General features: G+C 43.9%; 1 protein-coding gene across 3 annotated transcripts in view; it reads right to left on the bottom strand.

The window, feature by feature from the left end:
• Positions 1-670: 670 nt before the first annotated feature.
• Positions 671-23,236, bottom strand: part of Dicer1 (dicer 1, ribonuclease III) — a 65,595-nt gene continuing 43,029 nt past the window's right edge. For all 3 annotated transcript variants that reach the window (XM_042692468.1, XM_042692466.1, XM_042692467.1), the window contains 13 exons: positions 22,387-22,566; positions 21,977-22,190; positions 21,638-21,791; positions 20,454-20,636; positions 20,130-20,235; positions 19,257-19,432; positions 17,292-18,078; positions 14,133-14,288; positions 9,585-10,473; positions 7,830-8,098; positions 5,522-5,684; positions 5,356-5,431; positions 671-5,000 (listed from right to left, as the gene is read on the bottom strand). In XM_042692468.1, coding sequence (XP_042548402.1) covers positions 4,835-5,000; positions 5,356-5,431; positions 5,522-5,684; positions 7,830-8,098; positions 9,585-10,473; positions 14,133-14,288; positions 17,292-18,078; positions 19,257-19,432; positions 20,130-20,235; positions 20,454-20,636; positions 21,638-21,791; positions 21,977-22,190; positions 22,387-22,566 — 3,519 coding nt within the window. In that variant the 3' untranslated portion in view covers positions 671-4,834. The remainder of the gene's footprint in view (positions 5,001-5,355; positions 5,432-5,521; positions 5,685-7,829; positions 8,099-9,584; positions 10,474-14,132; positions 14,289-17,291; positions 18,079-19,256; positions 19,433-20,129; positions 20,236-20,453; positions 20,637-21,637; positions 21,792-21,976; positions 22,191-22,386; positions 22,567-23,236) is intronic.

The raw sequence follows: 23,236 nt of genomic DNA, 5'->3' as shown, positions 1-23,236 counted from the left end.
CCTTCTAAAAGTTCAGTGGAGTGATTCCTCTGAGTGCTCTGTTGAAAAGAAGGGTGGATGAAAAACTTGAAAGAGTAGAATTCTTTCTTAAGCAGCAATACTGGAACTGTGTCCTGAAAGTCTTCAAACAAATGTTCCGTCCACAGATTCAAAATAAGCACCATCATCCACCGCCCAGGGAGCTGGCACCCGGCGCTGGGCCGCGGTCGCGCCCCGGTGCTGCCTGAGTCTCAAGAAAGATGGCTGCTCCCGTGCGACTCCACAGGTGGATGGGAGGCCGAAGTGGGGAACAAAATGTTATTAAAATAACGTGCTGGTGGCTTACACCTGGAATCCTAGCTACTCAGGAAGCAGAGACTTGAGGATCTCCATCAGAACCAGCCAAGGCAGGCAAGATTCTTAGCCCCAATTAACTACCAAAAGGTTGGAAGTGGAGCTAAGGTTAAAGTGGTAGAGAGTCAAAAAAGCTCGGGGGGGGGGGGGGGGGGGAAGCATTCAGCCAAAAAGCATTCATGCTGCATCCAGACACCAATACCAGCCCCGCCCCCCCAAAACATCCATTCTCACACACCTCCCCACGGAATGAAAGCATTCTAGAGCCAGCTCTTGCTGTCATGATTTAAATGTTACCGCCCACTTGGTTAAAGACAAAACAAGATAAAAGTACATATCAAGTGAACAGACCATACTTTATTGGAGATTTGCTTGGCTACAGTTATTACAAAACAAAAACCAAAACCCAAGAAGCCCCCCAGCTCAGGGGGCTGAGACCCCTAAGGTGCAGGCTGCAGCTTGCCCGTGTGCTGGCTGGGTGAGCTGCGGCCGTGACAGTGGAGCAGTGCTGCGCGGGTTTCGTGATCTGAGTCACTTTCCTTCCCCGCGCAGAGCAGAGCAGAGCAGAGCAGAGCAGAGCAGAGCAGAGCAGAGAGCCCCTCCTCCCTGCCCATCTCCATCTGCACTTTTGCTGTGCAACCTGCGACCGCCCCGAACCAAGTGCATCTGCAGAATTTCAATCGTCAAGAACAAACAGTGGTTAGAAAATACTCACAAGCTAGCTTGGGAAAAAATCACCTTCACGGCTGGTGGACAAGACAATGGCCCCAATGCAAATTCCTACATCTTATTACTCGCAGAAAAATCATCTCACTATTCTTGGTCTTAAACGTATCTTTAAAACTTCTCATGTACAATAGAAAATAAAGGAATTTATTTAGAAATAATTCAACTCCAGAAAAGCAGTTGGAAAAATATACCTAAGTAGATGTCATTAAAATAACCAGAGGTGACACTTGCGGCCTGAGTTCCTCCTCCACAGACAACGCCAGCTGGCCTAGGACTCAAACACAGCTTTAGCTACATGAGGATGCCGAAGTCCTGGCTTGCTGGCTCAAGTTCTATGCAGAAGGATTGGATGCCCTAGCCCAGCAAGGGGAGTTTAAATCAACAAGGCCCGGAGGAGAGCCGTGGCCGGGCTGGACGTCCTCACCGCTGACCTCCCCTGACTTTCAGGCAGCCAGAGGAGTGGTTGTTAGAAACGAACCAACGGAACGAAGGGGCCGCCCTCACATCGCCACTCAGGGCAGGGCGTCTGCCTGTCTCTGAGGACAAGCTATTGTTGAGAAAGTAAAAGGATCAGTATTTAGAGGATAATTACAGGAGTGTGAGAGGTCATTCTAAATTTAATCACTTCACATAAAGTAAAAGAAATGTTAACATTTTAAAAACATAATTAAGAATTCAGTTAACAAATCTCTGCCATATTTTCACAAACAGTATAAATGCCACAGACAAAAATGACCTATTTAAGTTGTGCAAGTATATGACACACATTGCAGGCATGACAATTATCTTTTTCAAATTCGGTAAATCAAAACAGCAGCAAGGCCAAACCACATTTTTCCCCTCTCTCAGGTATAAGAATTTTTTTTTCTTGAAATGAGGTAAAGCGTGGTACAAGTGCAACAATGCCGACCTGTGCTACATGAACAGAACAGAGGGGAAAGGCGGTTTCAAATGCAGCATAGTTAGGACTGCGGAAAAGTAGGTTATAAAAGAAACAAAAGACATTTACAATGAAGGTTCATGCCAAGTAAGCTGCACACGACCATCACAAGGAATTTCTGCAATTGCTTTTCCACGTTGTGCCTCGCCAGTCCTTACACACCGGCGGGGGCTCAGCCACGCCACCAGCTGGCCCCCGTGTTACATTCTGCCTCACACTGGGAAAGCGGGCAAGCCGAGCAGGAGAGGGAGAGGATCACACACAGTCCTAAAGGAGGGCTACAGAGAAGGGCAATTTTTTTTCTTGACAGATGCAAAACATTGCAACAAACAAACCCAGGGAAAACTCCACAGCATTAACACTCAGCACGACCGATGTGCTCAGAACCATTTCCTATGTCTAACTGCAACTTGTTATTTTTTAACTTGGTCACCAGGGGATCAGAGAATGTTTCAAACTGTGAGTCAAATTAGTATCAGCTATTTTTCTCTGACAAAATAAAAACAACGAAATAACTAAAACATGAGGCTGATAAGACATTGTGAATGGTTGCAGGAAATTTGCACCACTGAGAATGGATAATCTAATCATATCCAAGTCTGAACTTCTTAATATTAACAACAACAACAACAACAACAAAATACATCTTCTTAAAGGTTACAAAATATATTGAGGCATTTTCCTCATGCTGGAAATCATAATTGTGAAACAATCTGATTTTGGTGCCAAGAAGCAAGAGACTCCCTAACCAGTGAGATAAACGTACAGACACAATGCCAAGCCCTTGGCTCCTGGCCTCCGGGGGCTTCTAAATCGAGACCTGTGATGGGACCATAAGCCTCCCCTCAGAAGCAAAACCAAGGATGTCCGGCCACTGTGCAATTAGACAGTTATGCAGGTTAAGAATCGCTTGGTTTTCACTTGCTGTGATCTCTCATGTTAATGTTGCTTAAAAAAATTTCAGACAGACATCTAAAGTTCAAAATTAGAATATTTTAAAAATGAGTCACTTATTAATTTGCTTAAAAAATCATTCAGTAATTGAGATCTCCAAACAACCAGCGAGAAGCTCCATCTCCCCCTCCTTCAGGGTGCAGGGGAGGGGGGTGTGTATGGGGGGAGGGTGGAGCTGGCAGCCTCGAGTCTGCATCCACATAGGCATTTCTCTGCAGGTGCACAGAGGCCACTTGTAGTTGAAAACAGAAATGCAGCATTCATCTCAACTCCAGAAGGACATGCAGGCAAAGAAGGCCTCGTGTGCTCAGCCCCTGCACTCGCTCCTGGGCTCAGCTTTCTTACACTTCAAGCATAATTAACCGGGCAAATTGCAGCAAACCTCCACTGGTATGCTGGGAGTGCAAGACCAACCCATAGCTTTTTAAAAGGTAAATTAAGAGGTATTATAGTTACAGTGCAAAAAATAAAATAAAATTTCAAGCATAATACATAAACATAGCACCAAACAGGGGGAAAAAATGCATGCAAAAAGGAAAGAAAAACTGAGGTATTTAAGTGAAGAGTGCCTATGAGTCTAATTAAAGAAACTTAGGCAAAAGCCTAATTTTTGTTTCCTTTTTCCCAAGATGGAAATAATGAGCTAGTTTAAGTTAGTGACTAAAATCACAGATGTATCAAAACAATGGCAGTTTATGGCAAAGGTTAAAGTTCGTGTCGCTGACAGCATGGCCTGGCTAGGGGAGGTACGCATGCAACCTGGCGGGAGCCTGGGGAGGGGCTCCCAGAGCAGGCAGGAGCAGGCTCCCTGCTTCCAAGTGAGCAGCGGTCCATAGAAAGTCTGCAGCATTCTGAGGGGTCATATGTCTACGGGTACTTGTTAGAGCAACAGCCTACAGGCAAAATTCTTTGCCACAGAAATTCCACCAGTGGAATTCTCTAGCAGGAGGGTTTTTTTTTTTTGTAAAATAGAATATTTAGCCCAGATTAATTTTTTATTACAGTATCTGCTTTTTAAAATGTCTTCGGTACACGTGACAGACTCTAGCACGATCCTGCAGTATGTTACAAGTGTACGGTGAGCTGTCCATCTCGGTCTCAGCATCTCACACCTAATCAAATCAAGGAGATACAAAACAACTGGTTCCAAAGATAATAAGAATTAAAGAAGAATAGCCATGAAGTTTTCACTTTTAAGGCAAGAACCTTTTTAGGACTATGTGGCATTGGAAACTCAGCATTGATTCACCAACGCGCCAGCCAATGGTGGCTAAACTGTCCCTTATTATTACTAAGTGCCACAGCAACCGGCCGAGCACAGCCGGTGGACAGAGGCGGCCCGGGCACGGTCTTGCTCCTGATGGTTCAGTGGCCACCGCTGCACAAGCTCAGCATGGTTGGGGCTCTGTGGGACTGGAGGATAGAGGAGCGTTGAGCTCCAAGGTCTTCTAACGCTAAGCAAAGCTGACAGAAACAGATGCAAAACACACACACACACACACACACACACACACAAACAAACACACACACAAAAAAAACCCAACCCAAAACAACGAAAAAAAAAAAACAACAAAAGAAACTGGTCTATCAGTACTTAGAACACTAGCTAAATGTCATCATTAAAGCACTCTTGTGATTTAAACAAAGCAGAAGTGAGGAAAGAAGACAAGATTGTGTTTGCGCAAAAAACTAAAACTACAATTAGTTCCAAAAATTTTATACATTACGTTAAATGTTTTTATTCTGTTATCTATCTTGTTATCAAACAAACTTTAGATTCTGCCTTCGATTCATTCTGCTCAGGACCAATGCGCAATCATCCCTGGGGTGCGGACCCCTCCCCTCAGTCCTGCTTCTTGCTCCGAAGCTCACGACGGGTCAGCTGCCGGGAAGCTGGGGTTGGCTAGCTTTGAGGCTGCGGAGGGCTCTTCTCGCTGCAGCAGATTTGGCGATCCTGTAACTCCGGCCGACACCTTTAAATTTCCCCTTTCCTACGACTTCCACGGTGACTCTGACCTTCCCGTCGTAAGTTCTCTCCGCCGGGCTGTAAAAATCCAGACAGCTTGAATTAGCAGGCAGAAGTATTTATTATTATTGTCAGTCAGCGTGGTGCGGGCACTCTTGGGCCGAGAGTGCCAAGTTTGAGCAGACGCGGCACAAAGGAAGCAGGTCTTGGTACTAAAGCACGTTGCCCACAGGGCCGCCGTTTCATCCCAAACTCAGCTTTCCTTTATGAAAACAAAATGAAGAAAAAGAGCAGTCAATCTGACTGAGGGTGGAAACTGGATAAGAGTGCGCCCCAGTGTAAACAGTTCTCAGAATCACTGCTTGGTGGTACCTTTGAGAACTTCTTGCTTTTAGGTAGCTCGTCCCTCCCCTCCCCCACATTTTCTCCTTACCTAAATTTGGCGGTTTCTGGTTCCATTTCAAGCAATTCTCTCACAGGAGAACGAGGCACATTTGCAGAAAACTTTTCTGTAATCAAAATGGAAGAGGGACTTGAGTCACAGGCTTGGGGTATTTTTGCAGGCTGGTCTGGCCTCACCCAAGCAGAGCCGGCCATACCTATGAGCGGGCGCATCATGGGGTAGTACACCTGCCACACGGTCTCCAGAGACATGCCGCTGTCCATGTAGATGGCGCCAGCGAGGGACTCGAAGATATCCCCCATGGCCTTTGGAACTTCAATGTCTTCTTCTTTCTCCTCGTCCTCCTCGGACCTCCTGAGCTGTTACAGAGAGCGTGACATGTAAGCACAGAGCCCATTTCTAATGATTTTTTAAAAGAATCATTTCTTCAACAAGAGCAACAACACAAAGAATCCAGGGCACACCTGCTATTCACAAAGAAGAAAAAATCTCCACCTCCATTTAGTAGTCTACATCTAGCAAAGGGGAAAAAATTTGCTACTAAATTAAAACATAAGCCAGGACAACACCATTGGAGATAGTCAATCAATGTGTGGAAAACCACTTCTTCAAATGTACTCGACACGGGGCAGAGGCTCCCCAGAACAGCACGGCACTGCTCTGCCACTTTGACAGGGAAGTTCCTTCTGGAAGGGTTTCCCTCCAGGCTTCCTTTTCATTAAATCATTTAACACAAGTTCACTATAATAAAGTCCTGATGCACAGTGCACAGTCAAATGAATAGGCTAAAATCGTATGTGTATATCTATATATATTAAAACACTTTTAAAAATCCACCATTCTTTGATACTGAAATTCTGTCCCTGGAAACTTCTCTTAGAAAAGTAACTGGATATATCAATCTATTCAGCACACCTATATTTACTAAAAGCCCTAATCAAAGACATCCATAAAGGGCATATACAGAAACGAGGCGCACGATAGGAGCGACCATATGCCAGCAGTCATGCCTGTCGGCCCAGCACACACAGGAAGAGGACAGACCCACCGTCTGACACAACAGTTCCCCTCCATGCCTCACAGTGGAACAGTGCATCGCAAATGCTCACTGTGCTTATTTCTGAGGAAGTATAATTTGACAACTTCAATTAATGTTCTGGTTTACCTGTATTTTCTAATTCAATAAACAGTCTTTGGGAAAAAGGATACCGAACATAGAGGGACATATTAACTTTAAATGAATTGCTTAGCCACACCAAGTTCTATAGATTTGCAATACTGACTTAGTGCTCACATCTCACGGTTGGGGAACAGAAAGGAATTCTAGAACTTAGCAAGTGTTATTCTTACTTCACAGCTGAGGACATGAAGGCCTGCAAGAGAGAAAGACTTCCTCAAGATCAAATACTGCACTAGAAAAGCCAGACCACGACATTCCCATACGTTTTTGTAACTTCTACACATATGTTTATACAAACAAAGAGAAGAAATGAACAAAAGCTAGCAGGATCAGTATGCTCCCTGGCATCCAAAGAAAACTTAAATTGTAACACATCCCTCCCATCTAGAGCTTGGGTGTCCGTGTCCCAAAGCCTGACCCCAGGAGTGGAAGTCGTGTAGGTGGAGTTTCCCCGGGCTTGACCGCTGGCTGTGGAGAAGAGCACACGACAAGTGGGAACATGAGCTGTGCACAGACTTCCTTCAGTGTTATCTGCCCCACAGCTGAAGTCCCAGACCCACAAAAGCCAAAGGACTCTACTACTCCAACAACACTTGGAGATAATTAGAGAGATGGTACAAAGGAAAGCAAGAACAATCAGGAACAAATCCTTTGACTCTTTGAAAGAAATCTACAGAAACAAGCAAACAACATGAGTGCTCTCCTAGTGCCTCCAAGGCACATGAGCACTGAGGTGGAGGAGATGAGGGCCTGAGCAACAGCTTCCCTGTGAAGCTGGGGGCACACAGGTAGGCACTGGCTGGTCACCAGAGAACCTCCAGCCAAAGTCTCAAGAGATGCCTCTCAAGTACCAGTGCCTAGAAGAAGTTTGGTTTCAAAATGAGATCTCCCCACTTCAATTAAAGCAGAACACACTCTTGTGAGGCTTACCTGTGACACCAGCCAGTATTCGAACCCATTAAAACACAGAGAGATGGCACACCAAGCTGTAAGAGGAGTGACCTATCCACGGGTGGAAAGGAGGTGCGCTTGTGTGGCTTGCTGACTCAATCCTAGGATCTTACTGAGGGCCAAGAACAGGAAGTAACTGGAAAGTCCACTCCTCCTCCTGCCTGAAGGGCCTCGTGGTCATGGAGAGGGCAGGCAAGTCTCAGGGCCACCTGAGCTCCTGAAGGGCCTTTCTGTTCTCTAGAGAAAGCGTGTGACTTGCAGCCACCTGGCCCTGGCCTTCAGTGGCCCCTCGGGTCAGTCATGAAGCCAGAGCTCAAGTGATTGGGACTTCTGGCTGGATGGCTTCCTTGATGTATTTTCAAACAGTACTAACCTCAGAATCCATGCCCTGCATCTCATTCTTCTCCAACTGGAACTGCACGAAGTCATCGATGACGTGGAAGAGCTCGGGGGAGACAGCTTTGAAGTACTTGTGGTAGTCATACTTCACAGCCAGCGATGCGAAGATGGTGTTGTTGACCAGAGCGGAGCGCAGGTCGGTCAGGACCCCTGGGGAGTGCTGTCGAGGGTCTTCATAAAGGTGCTTGGTTATGAGGTAGTCCAAAATCGCATCTCCCAGGAATTCTAAGCGCTGGTAACAATCTGCACGAGGAGCAGAGAGGAAGCAGCGGCTGCGTGACACCACTCACCCTCGGCACCCTGGCCTCACTCTAGAGACGCTGCCTCGGGTCATCATCAAACACCCCATCTTCCTCCATGAGATTACACTCAACGGCTTACTAAAGCCTCTGGAAATCAGGTTTTAATGTCAACTTAAGGCACATACACACATATTATACACATACACATGCATACAAACGAGGGTCAAAAGTTTCAAATGCCTGTTAGGAAAAAAATGATTTTCCAGGTGCCATCTCGAGCACACTGTCCCTGGTCCCTGCTGGCCGGGCAGGCTCTGGGCCCCATGGGCACTGTCACCTGAGTTACGCCATGTGTGGCACACACACCTGGCGCACACACCTGCCCTCACTGCACACTGTCATATTCTGGAATGTGTGGATAAGTGACACCTCTTCTCACCACACCTGGCCACACAGGTTACACAGTGACAGCTGGAAAAAGAGTACCCTCTTCTCAACATAAGCTGGAAATACTGACTCTGATCCAAGCCAAGTCACTGAGAAAGAAGAGTTGCAGAACTGATCAAGGACCTTGGCAAAAATGGCTGTCAAGATGTGAGAGACTCTCAGAGCTAGGCAACATCTTAGTTTTCTCACCGTGATTAGAAGAGGAAACTGAGGCAGACAGGGAGGCAGAGGCTGGCCTTCAGGGCTCCAGCAGAGGGTATAAAGTAGTATGGAAGCCGGGTGCCTGTTCTTCCCCCCAAAGAAAGGCAGCCTTTACTCAGTAAGCCAGTTTCCTAACCAGAATCAGAGTCATTCTCTTTTGGTTTCAAACTTTACAGACCGTCTTAGCCTACACTGCTTTTATTCCAGAAACTACAACTCTGGACTTGTTTGGGCATTCTAGATTCAAGCATGTACCATCCAGGTAGAGAAAACAAAACCGAGTCACAAGGTGAAGCTAATCTTCAATTGGGGGGTGGAGTGCTTCTTGCAATCCTTATGGGTTAGGAGCATACTAAATAAAAGAATTAAACAGAGCACAACAAACCTAAACATGACAACAGAGCCAGCTTTCCTGTGAAACCGTGTCTACTAACTTTCCTGTCTTTAGGTTAAAAAACTCAAGAGGGCCTCTGACACATTTAGGAGGGAAAGGAAAGCCGAGGATCAATTAAGATCCCTACGCAGCACTGAATATGCAGGAAGAAAGCATGAGTGGAAGCAGACGGTAAATACACGAAATGCTATGGCTTAAATTTCTCCATGCAGCACATAAAATGAAATCAGGGAAAGTATGCAAGATCACTACTGTCCAAGTTTCTAAGCAGTTCTTCCTCCCCCAAAAGATAGGAAAACAAAGATCTTTCTCTTTTCTCTAGCTCTCGCCCAACCGCACATATTAAGCACTCAGACTGCCCGTGCATAGATCATTTTTTATAAGACCCAAATTATGCACCAGGCAGCGTTTCCATGTCAGGGCCGGCATGGTGTGGGCTCCTTACCTGTGATGGTGTTGTAGTGGTAGGAGGCGTGTGTGAAGGCCTGCAGAAGGTAAGCCTTGTTCTTGAATCTGTAGCTGATCTTCTTCTCGAAGTTCTCAAAGCCCGATATCAGGTGGTTGAGGGTTTTATCTGCATCTGGGTGGTCAAACATACACCTGGGTGGGATCTTCAGGGAGCCGTATTCCAGGCCGGTCCGTCCTGCAGAGCGGGGGCCGGCCGCTGGGGCTGTGGCGGAGCTCCCTAAAGGGCTCCTTTGTTGGCTGCCGCCGAGGTCCCGGGCAGTCCTTTTCATTAGCGGGAGCACCTTCAGCCCCAGCGAGCAGAGGAAAAGCTGTGCTGCCCTCTCCCCGCAGCTGGTCAGGTAGCAGCCCAGCAGGGCCTCCACGCAGTCTGCTATGCTCTTGTCGGCAATGCACTGCTCTGTGTGCAGGTCGTAGGAGAGTGACTGCTTCCCTGTGTCAACCCCACAGTTCTCTTCGGACGGATTCCAGAACCCCACCACGAAGTCGTCCTCTTCAACAACTTTGCTGGGGTCCAGATAGCACATTGCATCCCAGGAGCTATAGTCGAAATCCTCCAAGTCCGGTGCAAATGGCATATTACCTAAGGAGGATTTTTTGGGCATTTTCCATTCATATGCAGAATCAGTGGTGGAAAAGGGAGAGAGAGAAATTTTCTTTACAAAAGCTCCTGACCCCATCAACATGTTGTCTATAAACTGAATGTGCTCTTGATCGTACTCCAGGAAGTCATCTTCATACTCGGCCTCCTCCTTGGGAGCCCTCCAGGGCAAATCTTCCTCCTCTTCCTCTTCCTCTTCCTCCTCCTCCTCTTCCTCCTCCTCACAGTCCTCATCCAGTTTGCCATTTGCCAGCAGGCGGTCTTTTGTCTGAAACGGGGGATGAAGAAGGAGGGGAAACATAGCTGCTGTTTTTAAAAGGGTTTGAAACTCAATAAAAGCAAGGGTTATGGATAATTTCAAATGACAACCACAAATACTGAAAGGCAACTTTAAAATCATGGCCATTTGTTTTCAATTAACATAAAATAAGTTATTTAATCATATAAACAAAGTAAAACATGTTCTTTGAATGTTCATTTTCTAGGTTATAAAATGACCTTTACGCAATAGAAAGCTGTAAGTTACGAGTCCTGAACAAGGACATAAAGTTCAAATGAACGTCCACGAGGGCAAGTCTCTGGGGAAGGCTGACTGAGGGCCGCGCACCGAGGGCTGCACAAGCCCCCCACCCACGATCTCCTAAAACACGGTGAACTGACTTCCAAAAAGATTTCCAAGAGAATAGAATGAAATTCTAGGTAAAAAAGCATTATATTTTCAATTAAGAATATAATATAAAAACAGATGAAATTATCTTCAAAACTTTATAACACTAAGATTGTGCAGAAGGATTTTATGATGCTTTATCTCTCTATTTCCATTGCAAATCACAAGACATTTGCTACAACATAAGATTAAACTGTTTTGCTTAAAAATAAAAATGAACATTGAACTGAGAAATCACTCTTTCCCTCTGCTTTGAGCTGTAGTGATCAGGGTAACACATTACAGCATAACTGACAAAAATAGGAGAAAACTTACACTAACATGAAACACAACAACTCAATTTCTGTCAAAAGATCTTTGCTAATTCCAATTACTTTGGCAAAAGCTTATTTGTGAATGACAACCTCAATAATGGAGGAAGTTACAATAAAGGTAGAATTTTTGTGTAATGCTAAAAGAAGCCCAATTCTTGTTACACAGTAAACATATCAGCACACATGCGTGTACACACACACATACACACACATATACACACACACAAACAGAACACAATACCACTTTACTTTTGGAGAAAAGCAGGAGGGTATGCTTCAATTTTAACTGTATATAACAACTTTCTGGAGTACTCAGAAAAAAATATTTTCAAACTTTTTGTCAAGCATTTTTAAAGTAGAAAAACAGCTAATTTTAAACCAGATTCAAAAGAGATTGAAACACTCTATCTGTTTGAAAAGGAAAAGAAATCACAGCAGAGAGGCTAAACATATAACTGTATCACTCACTGTTTTTTAATTAAAAATGAAACTTTTGACAAATAAGGAGGAATACTAAAAAAAACTACAGTGGCAGACCTCAAGGAACTATTTCCTGTCAACCCTCTGTATTTTTCCAAGGTAACATGAGATGGTTTTGACTATTGTTTGGTTCTTAGGACCAAACAGGACAAGTTGCAATTTAAAACCTCAGGCTGAATAATTTATAAAAATTTGTTTTAAATCCTTGTAAAAAAAATCTCTAGTAGGTTGCTACCAAAAGCTAATGCTAACACAAAAGAATAGTTATATCACAAATAAACAGCCTGACGATGGGCAAAAAGACTAATAAAGCCTGATTTTCAGCATCTTCATCCACTAAGGAGTAGGTTCAATCTCACAAAATGAGGTTCTATGGAGTTACCACCACCCTTTCTCCCAGGAGACCTTCACATGCCAAGGTGCCACCACTGATACCAGTCTGCTAAAGGGACAAGCCAGGTGGGAGAACAGGAAGGGCAGATCAAAAGCACCATGGCAGGGGCTGGGAAGGTGGCTCAGTGGTAGAGTGCTTGACTTGCATGCATGAGGCCCTGGGTTCGATTCCTCAGCACCATCATAAACAGAAAAGCTAAAAGTGGTGCTGTGGCTCAAGTGGTAGAGCGCTAGCCTTGAGTACAGAGAGGCTCAGAGACAGTGCCCAGGCTAAGTTCAAGCCCCAGGACCAACAACAACAACAAAAAGTCATCATGGTTTCAAACAGAATGCAAATGGCTACTGCAGAACCTGTGACTCCCTAAGTTAAAGTCTGAGCAGTGTTTTCAATGTGTCCCAAGAACCAAAGTGCCAAGTTGCAGGAACACTAAGGAAAACAAGAACTCTATGTTGCATCTTTACAAATCCAAACCAAACCAAACCAAATCAACATGGTAATATCACTTTTATGTGATATTTTTGAAGAGTCAATAATATCATGAAACGACATTTATAGAGGATTGTTTTTTTTTCTTTTTTATTCTTTGCCAGTCCTGGGGCTGGAACTCAGAGCCTAGGCACGGTCCCTGAGCTTCCTTTGGCTCAAGGCTAGTACTCTACCACTTGAGCCACACTGCCACTTACGGCTTTTTTTGTTTATGTGGTACCGAGGAATTGAGCTAGGGGTTCATGCATGCTAGGCAAGCACTCTACCACTAGACCACTTTCCCAGCCAGGATTATTATTATTGTCATTGGAGCTTTTCTTCAGAAAAAATACAGCATGTTTCCTAATGTTCAAAATTGACATGCTTTCGGAGATTCTACGTATTCTAAATCAGTAGGTAATGTCAGTTTTCCAACCTAACTTGCCTTTAACTGTTATCTTAATGTTTTTCCAGGTAAGTTCCATTTATGTGGTAAGTCAAATGCTATATGAATTTGTATGTCCAACAAGCCAGGCATGGTAGAGCACAACTATAATCCACTCAGGAGACTCAGGCAGGAGGATCTTGAGTTCAACGTCAGAGTTACACGATAGAACTCAGTCTCAAATAACAACAACAGAAAAGGACTAGAGGTAAGGCTCAAGTAGTACAGGCCCCCAAGTTCAAACCCAAGCACTGTCAAACAAGTACAAAAAAGCAAAGACACAAAACAAACAAGAACAAGGGAAAACACTTGACAAGCAGAAATCAGCATAGTTGTGGAGTAAGTTAACCCTGTAAATATTTAAGATTTATCTAGGATAGGCATGTCAGAAACAAAAGAAATACTATTTTGAAAATACAACATTTCTTTGGAAATGAAGTAAAATGAAGTATCACAAGCCAGTTACTCATGAAGTGAGCCCAGGAAAGAAAGCTGCCCGGATAGCTGTGGCGGTGAGGGGGGGGGGGCTCAGGAGCTCTCGGCCTCAGCCAGGAGGAGGTCAGCTATGCCGAGGCCTCCCAGCTGCCCCCTGGTGGCCTCCAAACAAGACAAAGGGAAGCAGGGCTGCTAATACTCTTCCAAAGCCATTATTAGCAAGGCTGAAGTTATTTCCACCAGATTACAACCTTAGGGACGGTGGCATTTCTTTAGATCACAGGAGAAGAAAACAGTCCTGAGAAAGCCCTGAGCTAGCAAAGGCTTAGCTGGTACTGAAATGAATTATTTCATCCATGGCATGGCAATCACAGGTCAGGGAAAAGGCATTTTGTTCAAAAGAACTAATAGGAAAAGAAAGGAAACTGGGAGAGTTAGCTTTTCTTTTTAAATCAAAACATAAAATCTTCTGCCTCTGAAAAAGGAAGGTAACAAAATCATCCTCTAAATACAAAGTAAAGATAGTCAATTCAAAGAAATTATTCAATATATCAACTATCTTCTGTATTGCAAACATACCATGGAAGAGAAACAAAACACCACCACCAACAACAACAAAAAACCAACCAAAATTCTTCAGCTCCCCCAAAAACCTACCATTTCATCTCTCCCCCACTTATCTGTATTCCTTTTGTCTTGACTTACAAGGCAACCAGGGAAAACCTACCATTTCATCTCTCCCCCACTTATCGGAGTTGCTTCTGTCTTGATTTACCACATAGCCAGGGGGAAGCCAATTCACGGGGGGGTCAAATATGGACACCACCATGCGGCTGGGCAGGCCCTTCTTCTTGCCAAGGCGATACAGGTTACAGTTGCTGACCTTCAGCAGAAAAAAATGCACAAGACACTTAGCCATAAATGGTCTAGCAAACCACGCATGGGCCACTTAGCACAGTCTAAATGTTTTTCATTGTAACGGCCATGCATGATGGGATAAGAATTTCAAATTCCCATGTTCTATATTCTCTGGTGTATCTGAATATAAAATGCAGTCTATTAAAATCTATTATACACAGACATACAATAAATGAGTTAAAAGGAACAATTCCATTTCAGAGCTTGCAAACAACTTGATGATGTATGATACAAACTGCTAACTAGAACTATCAAAGAAGACAAGAAGAGTCCACACCAATAAAATCGAGATGTCACAATATTCTCAATGAAAGGGATAATCTCTACTTACAAATTTCTAGTTATAAATGCTATCAATGCTAGTTACAGATTTTCTAGTAAAAATTGGCAATGCACAGAGCTAAAACAATTTTGATTTCCCTAGAATCTAAGACAGAAATGTAATTTTAATTATAACATTCTCTCAAAAATTATCTTTTGTTTTGGATAACTTTTTATGACATTGTTGTCCAACCATTTTTAAATAGAACAAAAGCTAACAAAAAGCATTTGTTTATTCACATCAATGAAACAGTCTTACTATTTACCCTCTGGTCAATTTCAATTTTCTTTTCTATCCCCTCCCTAATTTGCTCCAATCTTTGTAGTTTTCCCTAGTTTTTTTCTTGGAGACTCTGGTCTAGAACTGTTGACCTCAATTCCATTTTCTCAGACTTGCTATTGAAGAATTCATGAGCTCTGTCCCTGTGACTCAGCAGCTACAGACCAAGTACCTGCCTGGGGGAGGCCCTTGGCTAGGAAGCCCAGCAGGAACCAGTCAGAGGCCAGAAGAACAGTTCTCGTGGAGTACACAGTAGACTGTCGGAAAAAGAGCCTGTAGGAACCAGCATTCAGGATTAAAGCAATCTCCTAGCTGCCTACAGAGGAACCGATACAAGTAAGTGCTGGGCTCCCTTATGCTATGAGAACAAAGTACCCTAAGGAAGGAAAGCATGTCCAGAGCTGGTGGAAATGGAGCAGAACAGAGAGTGAAGGGTCTTGGTAACAGGCAGAGAGGGTCTTGGTAACAGGCAAAAACTCACAGGAGGCAGAAAGAATCCAACAGGTGAGCAGGTGAGAGAAGAGTATCAGCGGAGGCAGAGAGATGAGTGTGGACAGGGCTGGGCATGGGCAAAGCATAGAGTAAGGGAAGCAGGCAGCGTGTGGCCAGAGCCCGCCAAGGAGGAGCCCTCGGAGCAGGCCTTCTCAGCAATGGAGGCAGGGACAGGTGTTCTGCAGAAACGCGGTGGGGGGGGGGGGGGGGGGGGCTGACCCGATGAGTGGACACACTTTGCCAGTAGAAGTTACTGCCTTTCTAACCAAATGGGCTATTCTTACTGAACAGTGCTGTACTCCTGCTCAGCCTTGTACTTCCTTCCTGTAACCATCCCTGTGAAAACTCATTCACTTAAGTTAAGGAGACCTATCTTCCAAAACCAAACTGGACTCCTAAATTCACAATTACCTGAACGTCTCCACATGATATTCCCAGAGGTCTACAACCCCCAACCTTAAATAACTCCCTGCATTCCCACTCCTGCTGCGGTCCCCAGCTTTCCAGCCCACACAGATTCGTGGGCATTCCCAGTCTGTCTCAGGTTCTCTGGGGTGAGAGTGCCTGCCCTCCCACGGGCTGAGCGCACTTAGTGCAAAATGGGACTGTGGTAGCTCCCCCACAGAGCCCAGCGGGGAGAAAGACTTGAGAGGACATTTGTACAGGGCCCCGAGCTATGCCTGGGGCTGGACAGAATCAGAAGGGAACAGTGAAAACCAAGTTCCTCAAAGCAGCTCTGTGTGGGCTCGATCTCAGCTCTGCCCCTGGCTTGCCACGTGCCCTGGGGCAGGGCAAGGCCAGCCTCCAGCCTGGTGCCCTATCTCTGCTCTGGGATAATGAAAGCATGTATCTCTCCAAACAGTTAGCTCAAGGGTGTCTGCTGCGGTCACACACAGAACTCACATTCAGCTTCTGCCTTTGGTTGGGGTGTTCTGATGGCTAGTCTGCTACCAGACTAGTATTTTAAGAGATCATCTCATTAATATTTACAGTTCTGTGCTCAAACATCCTTCAAGAGTTCCAGAGCATTCGCACTAGGTGCAAGTCCTCAGCCTGGCCCTGGCTCAGCCCCACCGGCACAAGCCTCTGCCCAGCTATTTTCTATCTCCACACAGCCCTGTGTGGCCCCACTCAGAGCCTATGTTCAGCTCCCTTTGCTCAGTGGGGTGGGGGGTAGGGGACACAGAAGACTCTAAACTTCCGTCCTTCATGAGTGCCCTCTCTGACTCTAGGGTGATGCTCCTTCCTCTGTATGCTGGGTGGGTAGTGTTGGCTAAGGGAGCTCTAGCACCTCTTTTATTCATTATTCTCCCACACAAGGTATAGAAGCACACCCTTCCTTGGAACCACCAGCAACTGCTCTTAATGTGGCTTCTTCTGCTCAACACTGGAGGGTACCTGCAGTCTCTGAAGCCCGGGACTCCGCCCTGCAGGAATCCTGGAATGTGGCAGAGTTCTGCCAGAAAAGATGGCATCTCACTATTGTGTCTACCTGTTCCTCCTCCTCGCTCCCCCAATTAACTTCTGTGCCTAGGATCTGGGCCACAAGTGCTTGTACCGTGAGGTTTATTCGAACTTATCTGTTGATAAGTAAGCTGAAAATAAACGTTCACAAATATTTACAGTGAGACAAGAATACTTGTAAATATATCAGCTAACCCCCAAACCTGAGCTGTCATCAGCAGAAAGCACCTGACCCCTGCTGGCGGCTTAATTCCAGCTGGTCTGGTTGAAGGGTGGGGCAGCCCGAGTGGCCTGAGCAATCTCTGTCCAGCGCGGCACTTGCCCCCCATCTTCTGAAGTTTCTTGACCCTTCCAACCACTTTCAGGCCCAAAGACCAATTCCCTGCTCAAGCAGAGAGCATCGCATCTTACCTTTTTGCTCCTCATGTATGAAAGGCGGCCCTCGTGAGCGTCAGGGTAAGTGCAAAAGAGATAGGTGGTGATGGCGTGCTTTAAGAAAGAGTCACCAAGCATTTCAAGCCGCTCCAGGTTGAACCCATCACTGGCATTTGACAGAGTCAAAGCCTGAAGAATGAGCCCAGGATTAGGGCCAAGCGTCCTCGAGGACAGCCCAGCAGGTGGGCCCTGCTCGCGGTCCATCCTGTCCTTGAGTGTGTCAACAGCACTGGCTGTAGCAGCGCCAGGCCTCGTGGCCACTGCGGGACTTCCATCTGAGGTAGATTTGTTAGCATCTCCACCAAGGTATTTATTACTCAGTAGAGGACATTCATCGCTGGGCTTGGGCTGGTTCTCATAATTGTATAAATTCTGAATGGGATATGAGGTAGTTGGTTGTACAGGTATTTCCTGCTTGTAGTAATTCAGCTGATTTCCTTGGCAAAAGTCTCTGTTAGCTAAATCGTAACTGCCATTGGCAAGGTTTTTATTGTAAGAAAGACCATTAATTGCTGTCAGATCTGTGGAGACTTCAATCTGGAGCTTACCAGGGGACCCGCCGAGTAGCGTTCTGCAGGGCACAGACATTTGGTCGTGGTTTTCTAAGGAGGTTCTATTAGCACCTTGATGTGCAGCATTTCCAGGGACTATAATTGTGCTGTGCTTACAGTAATGATCATTTTCAGCCGAAGAGGAGTTAGAAATTGAGATGAAGGATTTGCTGTCAATCGATTTTTTCCACCCAAAATCTAAGTTGGGATACCTGCAAAGACATTTTTTTTTACAATTTTGCAAAAGGACTAGTGATAGCATTTTGAACTAAAAAGCAACGATATGAGAAATACTCCCTAGTTTAGAAGAGAAACAAGTTCCAAGTCAGAATAGGACATAATGTGAAATTCTACACTAGGTCAATTATAATAAGCAGGATGTTGCTGCTTTAATGACTGCCCCAGAGCACAGCACAGTGGTTCAGCAGATCAGGCGCGAAGGTGGCCTGCAGGACTCGGAGGCACAGACTTTATGGTGGAACCTAGGCCTCTGATCAATCAGCCAAGCAATTCTGGACAACTTTCGTTGCTGCTTGGCCTCAGCCTCTGCTTGTGTAATGCAGCCAACAGCAACTACCACACCAGAACATCCTGAGAAGTCAATGAGTTAATACAGGAATATCACTGGAATATCATTTGAACTGATGTTTCACACTGTATTAAGTACAAATAACAGTATTCACATTGTGCTCAAAGTCCTTTCAATCCTGAGAGCCATCTGGTTTTTCAATTGGGTAAATGAAATTAATTTCAATGGATGAGCAAAAAAACTTCCCAGAATAGTCTACTAATGGGAAGAAAACAGTGAAGACAAAAGTACACACAATATACTTTTATGTTTTTTTAACATTTTTTTTTTTTTTGCTTTTGCTTTTTTGGTACTTGGAATTGAACCCAGGATGCTGTATTTGCTAGGCAAGTGCACTGCCACTGAGCTATATCCCAGCCTGCCCTGGGTTTGATTCCTCAATACCACATACACAGAAAAAGCCAGAAGTGGCACTGTGGCTCAAGTGGTGGAGTGTTAGCTTTGAACAAAAGAAACTCAGGGATAGTGCCCAGGCCTTGAGTTCAAGTGCCCCAGGACTGGCCAAAAAAAAAAAAAAGAAGAGAAAGGCAGTCTTAACTATTTGCACTCCCATTTCAATGTCACCACTGAAAAAAAGATATTAATTCTGCCTACCTCTCACCTTCAAGAACGGAGGGCCCGGTGACCCAGAGTGCTGGTGATTTACCTACCATGCCAGACAATGCATTTTCTGTGTATTAGACATCTGTGTTTTCCTTCAGTCATTTAAGTCAACAGAAAAATAAAATTTTAAGTTGATTCCATTCTGTTGCACGTAGGACTTCACAACCCATGCTCTTTCTGACTACAGCATCTGCATACCTAAAATCTGCAGGAAGGGATCTGACTCCCACACCAGCATCGCTGGCTGTCTGCGCTCTTAGCTCCTCTGCAGTCAGAAGGCAGTGAAGGCGGTAAAGGATGCTGGGGAGACAAACTGCTTTTCTCCACAGTGATGCTGGAATTGGATGTATAGCACAGAGTTCTGGAACCAGGATCTGTTAGTAAGGAAACAACTGAGTAGATCAATACAAAATGTAAACATACATGATCAAGTGTGCAGTCACAGAATTAAAAAAAGAAAATTAAGGTTATTTCACACTCATGGATGAGGATAAAAATCATAAATGCTATAAAAGCTAATTTTAGAAAGTATTTGAAAACAGTAATCTTTCAAGTATAAATGGAATCCTTCAAGTCTAAATAGGATTTATGACGAAGATTTCACAATGTAATTACAACAATGGTCCACAGATAAAGCAAAACTCTCAAAATTACTGAAGATGGCATGAAATAAAGTCTAAGGGTTGGGTGGCTTCCCAAAAATTATAAATCACCCAGATAATCTGATAATGTATCATTGAAACAGTCTTCAATTAATAAGTAAGCTGAGCACCAGTGGCTCTCACTATAATCCTAGCTACTAGGGAAGCTGACATGGGGAGGATCATAGTTCGAGGCTAACCTAGGCAGAGAAGTTTCTGAGACCCTTCCTCAACCAAGCACTGGGCCCAATGGCATGCATCTTTTGTTCTAGTTATGGAAAGCAGCTGAAAATAGATCACCACCTAGCCTGCATTGGACATAAAAATAACCAGTACAAAAAGGGCTTGACATGTGGCTCAGCAGGACAATGCCTGAGCCCCAGTACCAGCACCAAAAAAAAAAAAAAGTATGCCAGTAATAATTCATTACCTGTTTATTCTGCAGACTTTCCCATTTGGCTTTCCTCTTTTCAGCACTGCTTAGAGGAAGTGCTTTTCCCTTCTGATTCAAATGTCGAGGTGTCAAAAGATTAAGTCTACAAAATTCAAAAGGAATTCATCAAACAGATGGAAATATATATGTCATGGTAGTTTTCCAGCTGTGCCTACAAATCACATCTAGGGTACTGGCTGACTCCCTCGGCTAGGTTTTGTGCCAATGCCTTCTAATGTCACCAGTGCACAGGGGCACAGAGTAACACTTCTGCAAAGAACACTTCAAGTACAGTGGAAATGGCACTCCTGGAGCTCTTACCTGGAAGATGTGTGGTCTACATCTAGCAGTGGCTGGTTGAGATTGGTCAGGTCAAGGTTATACTTTGTTTTATAATATTCTGCAAATGTTTCATATTCAGGGGAAGGAAATTTACTGAGAGGGGTAAGATCAGTGTAGACATCAGCTACATAAAATCGGTGAGGCTGATCAAAATTGCGGTATCTAAAAGAGAAAATCAATTGGTTGCTTTTTCCTTTAAATCAGCTTTTCCCAAAACAACTGTTTTAAAATGGAAACACAAATTATGATTGAGAATTTAACAAGAGGTTAAATATAAACAGCAATAATAAAAACTTTAATTCCAAAGGTGGTATTTTAAATGTATCTGAGACAATAAAAATTGTATTTATCAGGTAAAAACTAACTCACCATTCTCCCCTACTCTGTTATTCTTCTAAAAACTTATACTTTGCTAACACATGAAAGCTAATTAGTATTTTAACATGTCTGATCATCAACACAATACAGAAGACCAAGAATCTCCAAATATTTGAATAAACACTTTGAATGTTACTAATGCAAAACACGAGATGCTGAATACTTGCCACGTAAAATATGTTAAAGCATCTGTGACAATGATAGTCTAGTGATAATTAATGTCTGAAATAATTGAAGAAATATCTAACTGTACCCAGCACTCTAATTCTTGGAAAAGTACTTTATTTTTTATGGCTCAAAACTCAAAAATTTTATTGTGTATTTTTTTTCAAAATAAGTATTATTATCCTCATTGAGCTCAATAACATTATTCCTTATAGAAACTTCAAGAAACAAAATTATTATTCATAAGTGAATTCTGTAATAATATTTTGGGGATTAAAAGGAAGAGATTTTAAGAGGAAAGACTGAGTATTATTTAGCTGATCTGACCTTTACCTTCAGGGTGCTGAGTTTGTTTCTTAGGTGAGTGACCGCAGAGAACAGCCCAATGGAAAAGACACCTATGTTTCCTATCCACACTATCAATGCTGACGTCACTGCTCATGCGGCCCCACATCAACAAAGTAGCTTTGAAAACACACCATGTTCCTTCCTGTTTAAATGCCTACCTGGAGTGGGTGGCTAGAGGCGTGGCTCAAGTGGTAGAGCACCTGTCTAGCAAGCACTGAAGCCTCAATAGCACCAACATAATAATCTTGGTAATCATGGTAATAAATACTTACCTTGGAATGATAACTGCATCTTGGTAATCTTCCAATTTAAAAACAAAAGGTGTCTCTTTTGAATACTTTGTACTGGGAATGCCTATTCGAGCTTCAGATTTCTCAATATCTTCCATGAATTTAAAGTCAATATCCAAAGTGCTGGAGTCATTAACTTAGGGGGGAAAAAAAGACTCTTTAACTTGTTAAAATATAATACAGATAAGATTCCTATTTGGGGTACATTGACACATGTCTGATTTAGTTATCACAGTTGGAGGCTCTCCTAGTAAACACCGTAAAATGACTTCTGCTCTGTAGCTACTGTGAAGGGACACTGTACTGCCAGATCCTTCTTACCGACATTGAGAGGTAGAACACAGTATGCTGAGTCGGCATCTGTAGGCTTAAATTCGAGTGCAGGTTTTTCAAGCCGAAGAATATGTGAGAATATATACTGGTGAAGTCTTGTGATAAGCTCAAGCATTTGGAGAGACAGAGTGAAACCAGACTTCTTCAGCTCGATTGATATGGTCACCTCTCCAGAGCGTGTATACACAGGAAAGTGAGGAATCTGGGTCAAAAGAAAAATAAAGCAGGTGTCAGTCAACTGGCATCTTATCTTATTCCAACACAGTAAACTTCAGAGGACAAGGATGATCACTCCTTGGCCTTTTGGCTGAGATCAAATGCACAGAGTAAGCTGTTTTCTACTACTGACTCAGGTGACAGACTAAGGTGAGAGGCCCCTGTGAGCAGGCAAGGCCTACCTGAGGTATAGGCTTGGCAGTCAGTATCCCAAAACATCTTGTGGTGTCTTCTGGGGGATAGAGCTTCCGCCTTCTAAAGTTGAGCTCATCGGGTAAGGGGGTAGTTAACACCATTCCAATCACATACAGGTAGCAGGGCTCATCAGGTTTAGGGTAACTATCCCTCAAACACTCAGGAATCTAGAGTTGGAAAGAAACAATGAAGCATTGTGCTCAAATACAAATAGCCTCGATTTATTCCCAGGCATATAAAAGGTAAGAAAGTACTCAGGGAAGAACTCTCGATTACATCACTCTGCCACCTGCTGCTGAAGTCAGAGTTTCTCACCTTCACTTCACCTATTTCTTCTGACTAGGAAATTCTTCTGCTTGGACTTCTAACTTACTTACTCACTATAAAATAACAGGCTTTATATAAAGATAGACAATTTAAAAAATCACAGCACTCAAAGAGAACCTCACTATCATTTGTAATATATTGTATAATCTCTTCACCTTTTCATATATGTGGACATTACATATATTTTCCAGCACATACACAATCCCACAAGACAGACTGGTGTGTGTCTGTGCATGTCTCTGTATCTGAGATAAGTGGTTACTTTAATGAAACTATCTTTCATTGAACCAAAACCATCAGTATTACTGTCTCATTATCTGAGTAGTTAAATGGTCTTGAATGGTTTCTAAGCTCTCAATACTAATACACCCTACAGATTAGGGACCTGCAGTTTCTAAAAGGCAATGATAAATCACAGCATCCAGAACTCTGGGCCTGAGGCAGCTATGATTAACAGTCTACCAGCACAGCCAGAATGTATGAGCAGGAGGTGGGCAGAGTGGGCTTCTC

This window comes from Dipodomys spectabilis, unplaced genomic scaffold (assembly GCF_019054845.1).
Source record: "Dipodomys spectabilis isolate Male_0828 unplaced genomic scaffold, ASM1905484v1 ptg000157l, whole genome shotgun sequence".
NCBI classification, from domain to species: domain Eukaryota; kingdom Metazoa; phylum Chordata; class Mammalia; order Rodentia; family Heteromyidae; genus Dipodomys; species Dipodomys spectabilis.
The sequence above is the reverse complement of the archived record's forward strand: the minus strand, read 5'-3'. Positions and strand labels throughout refer to the sequence as shown.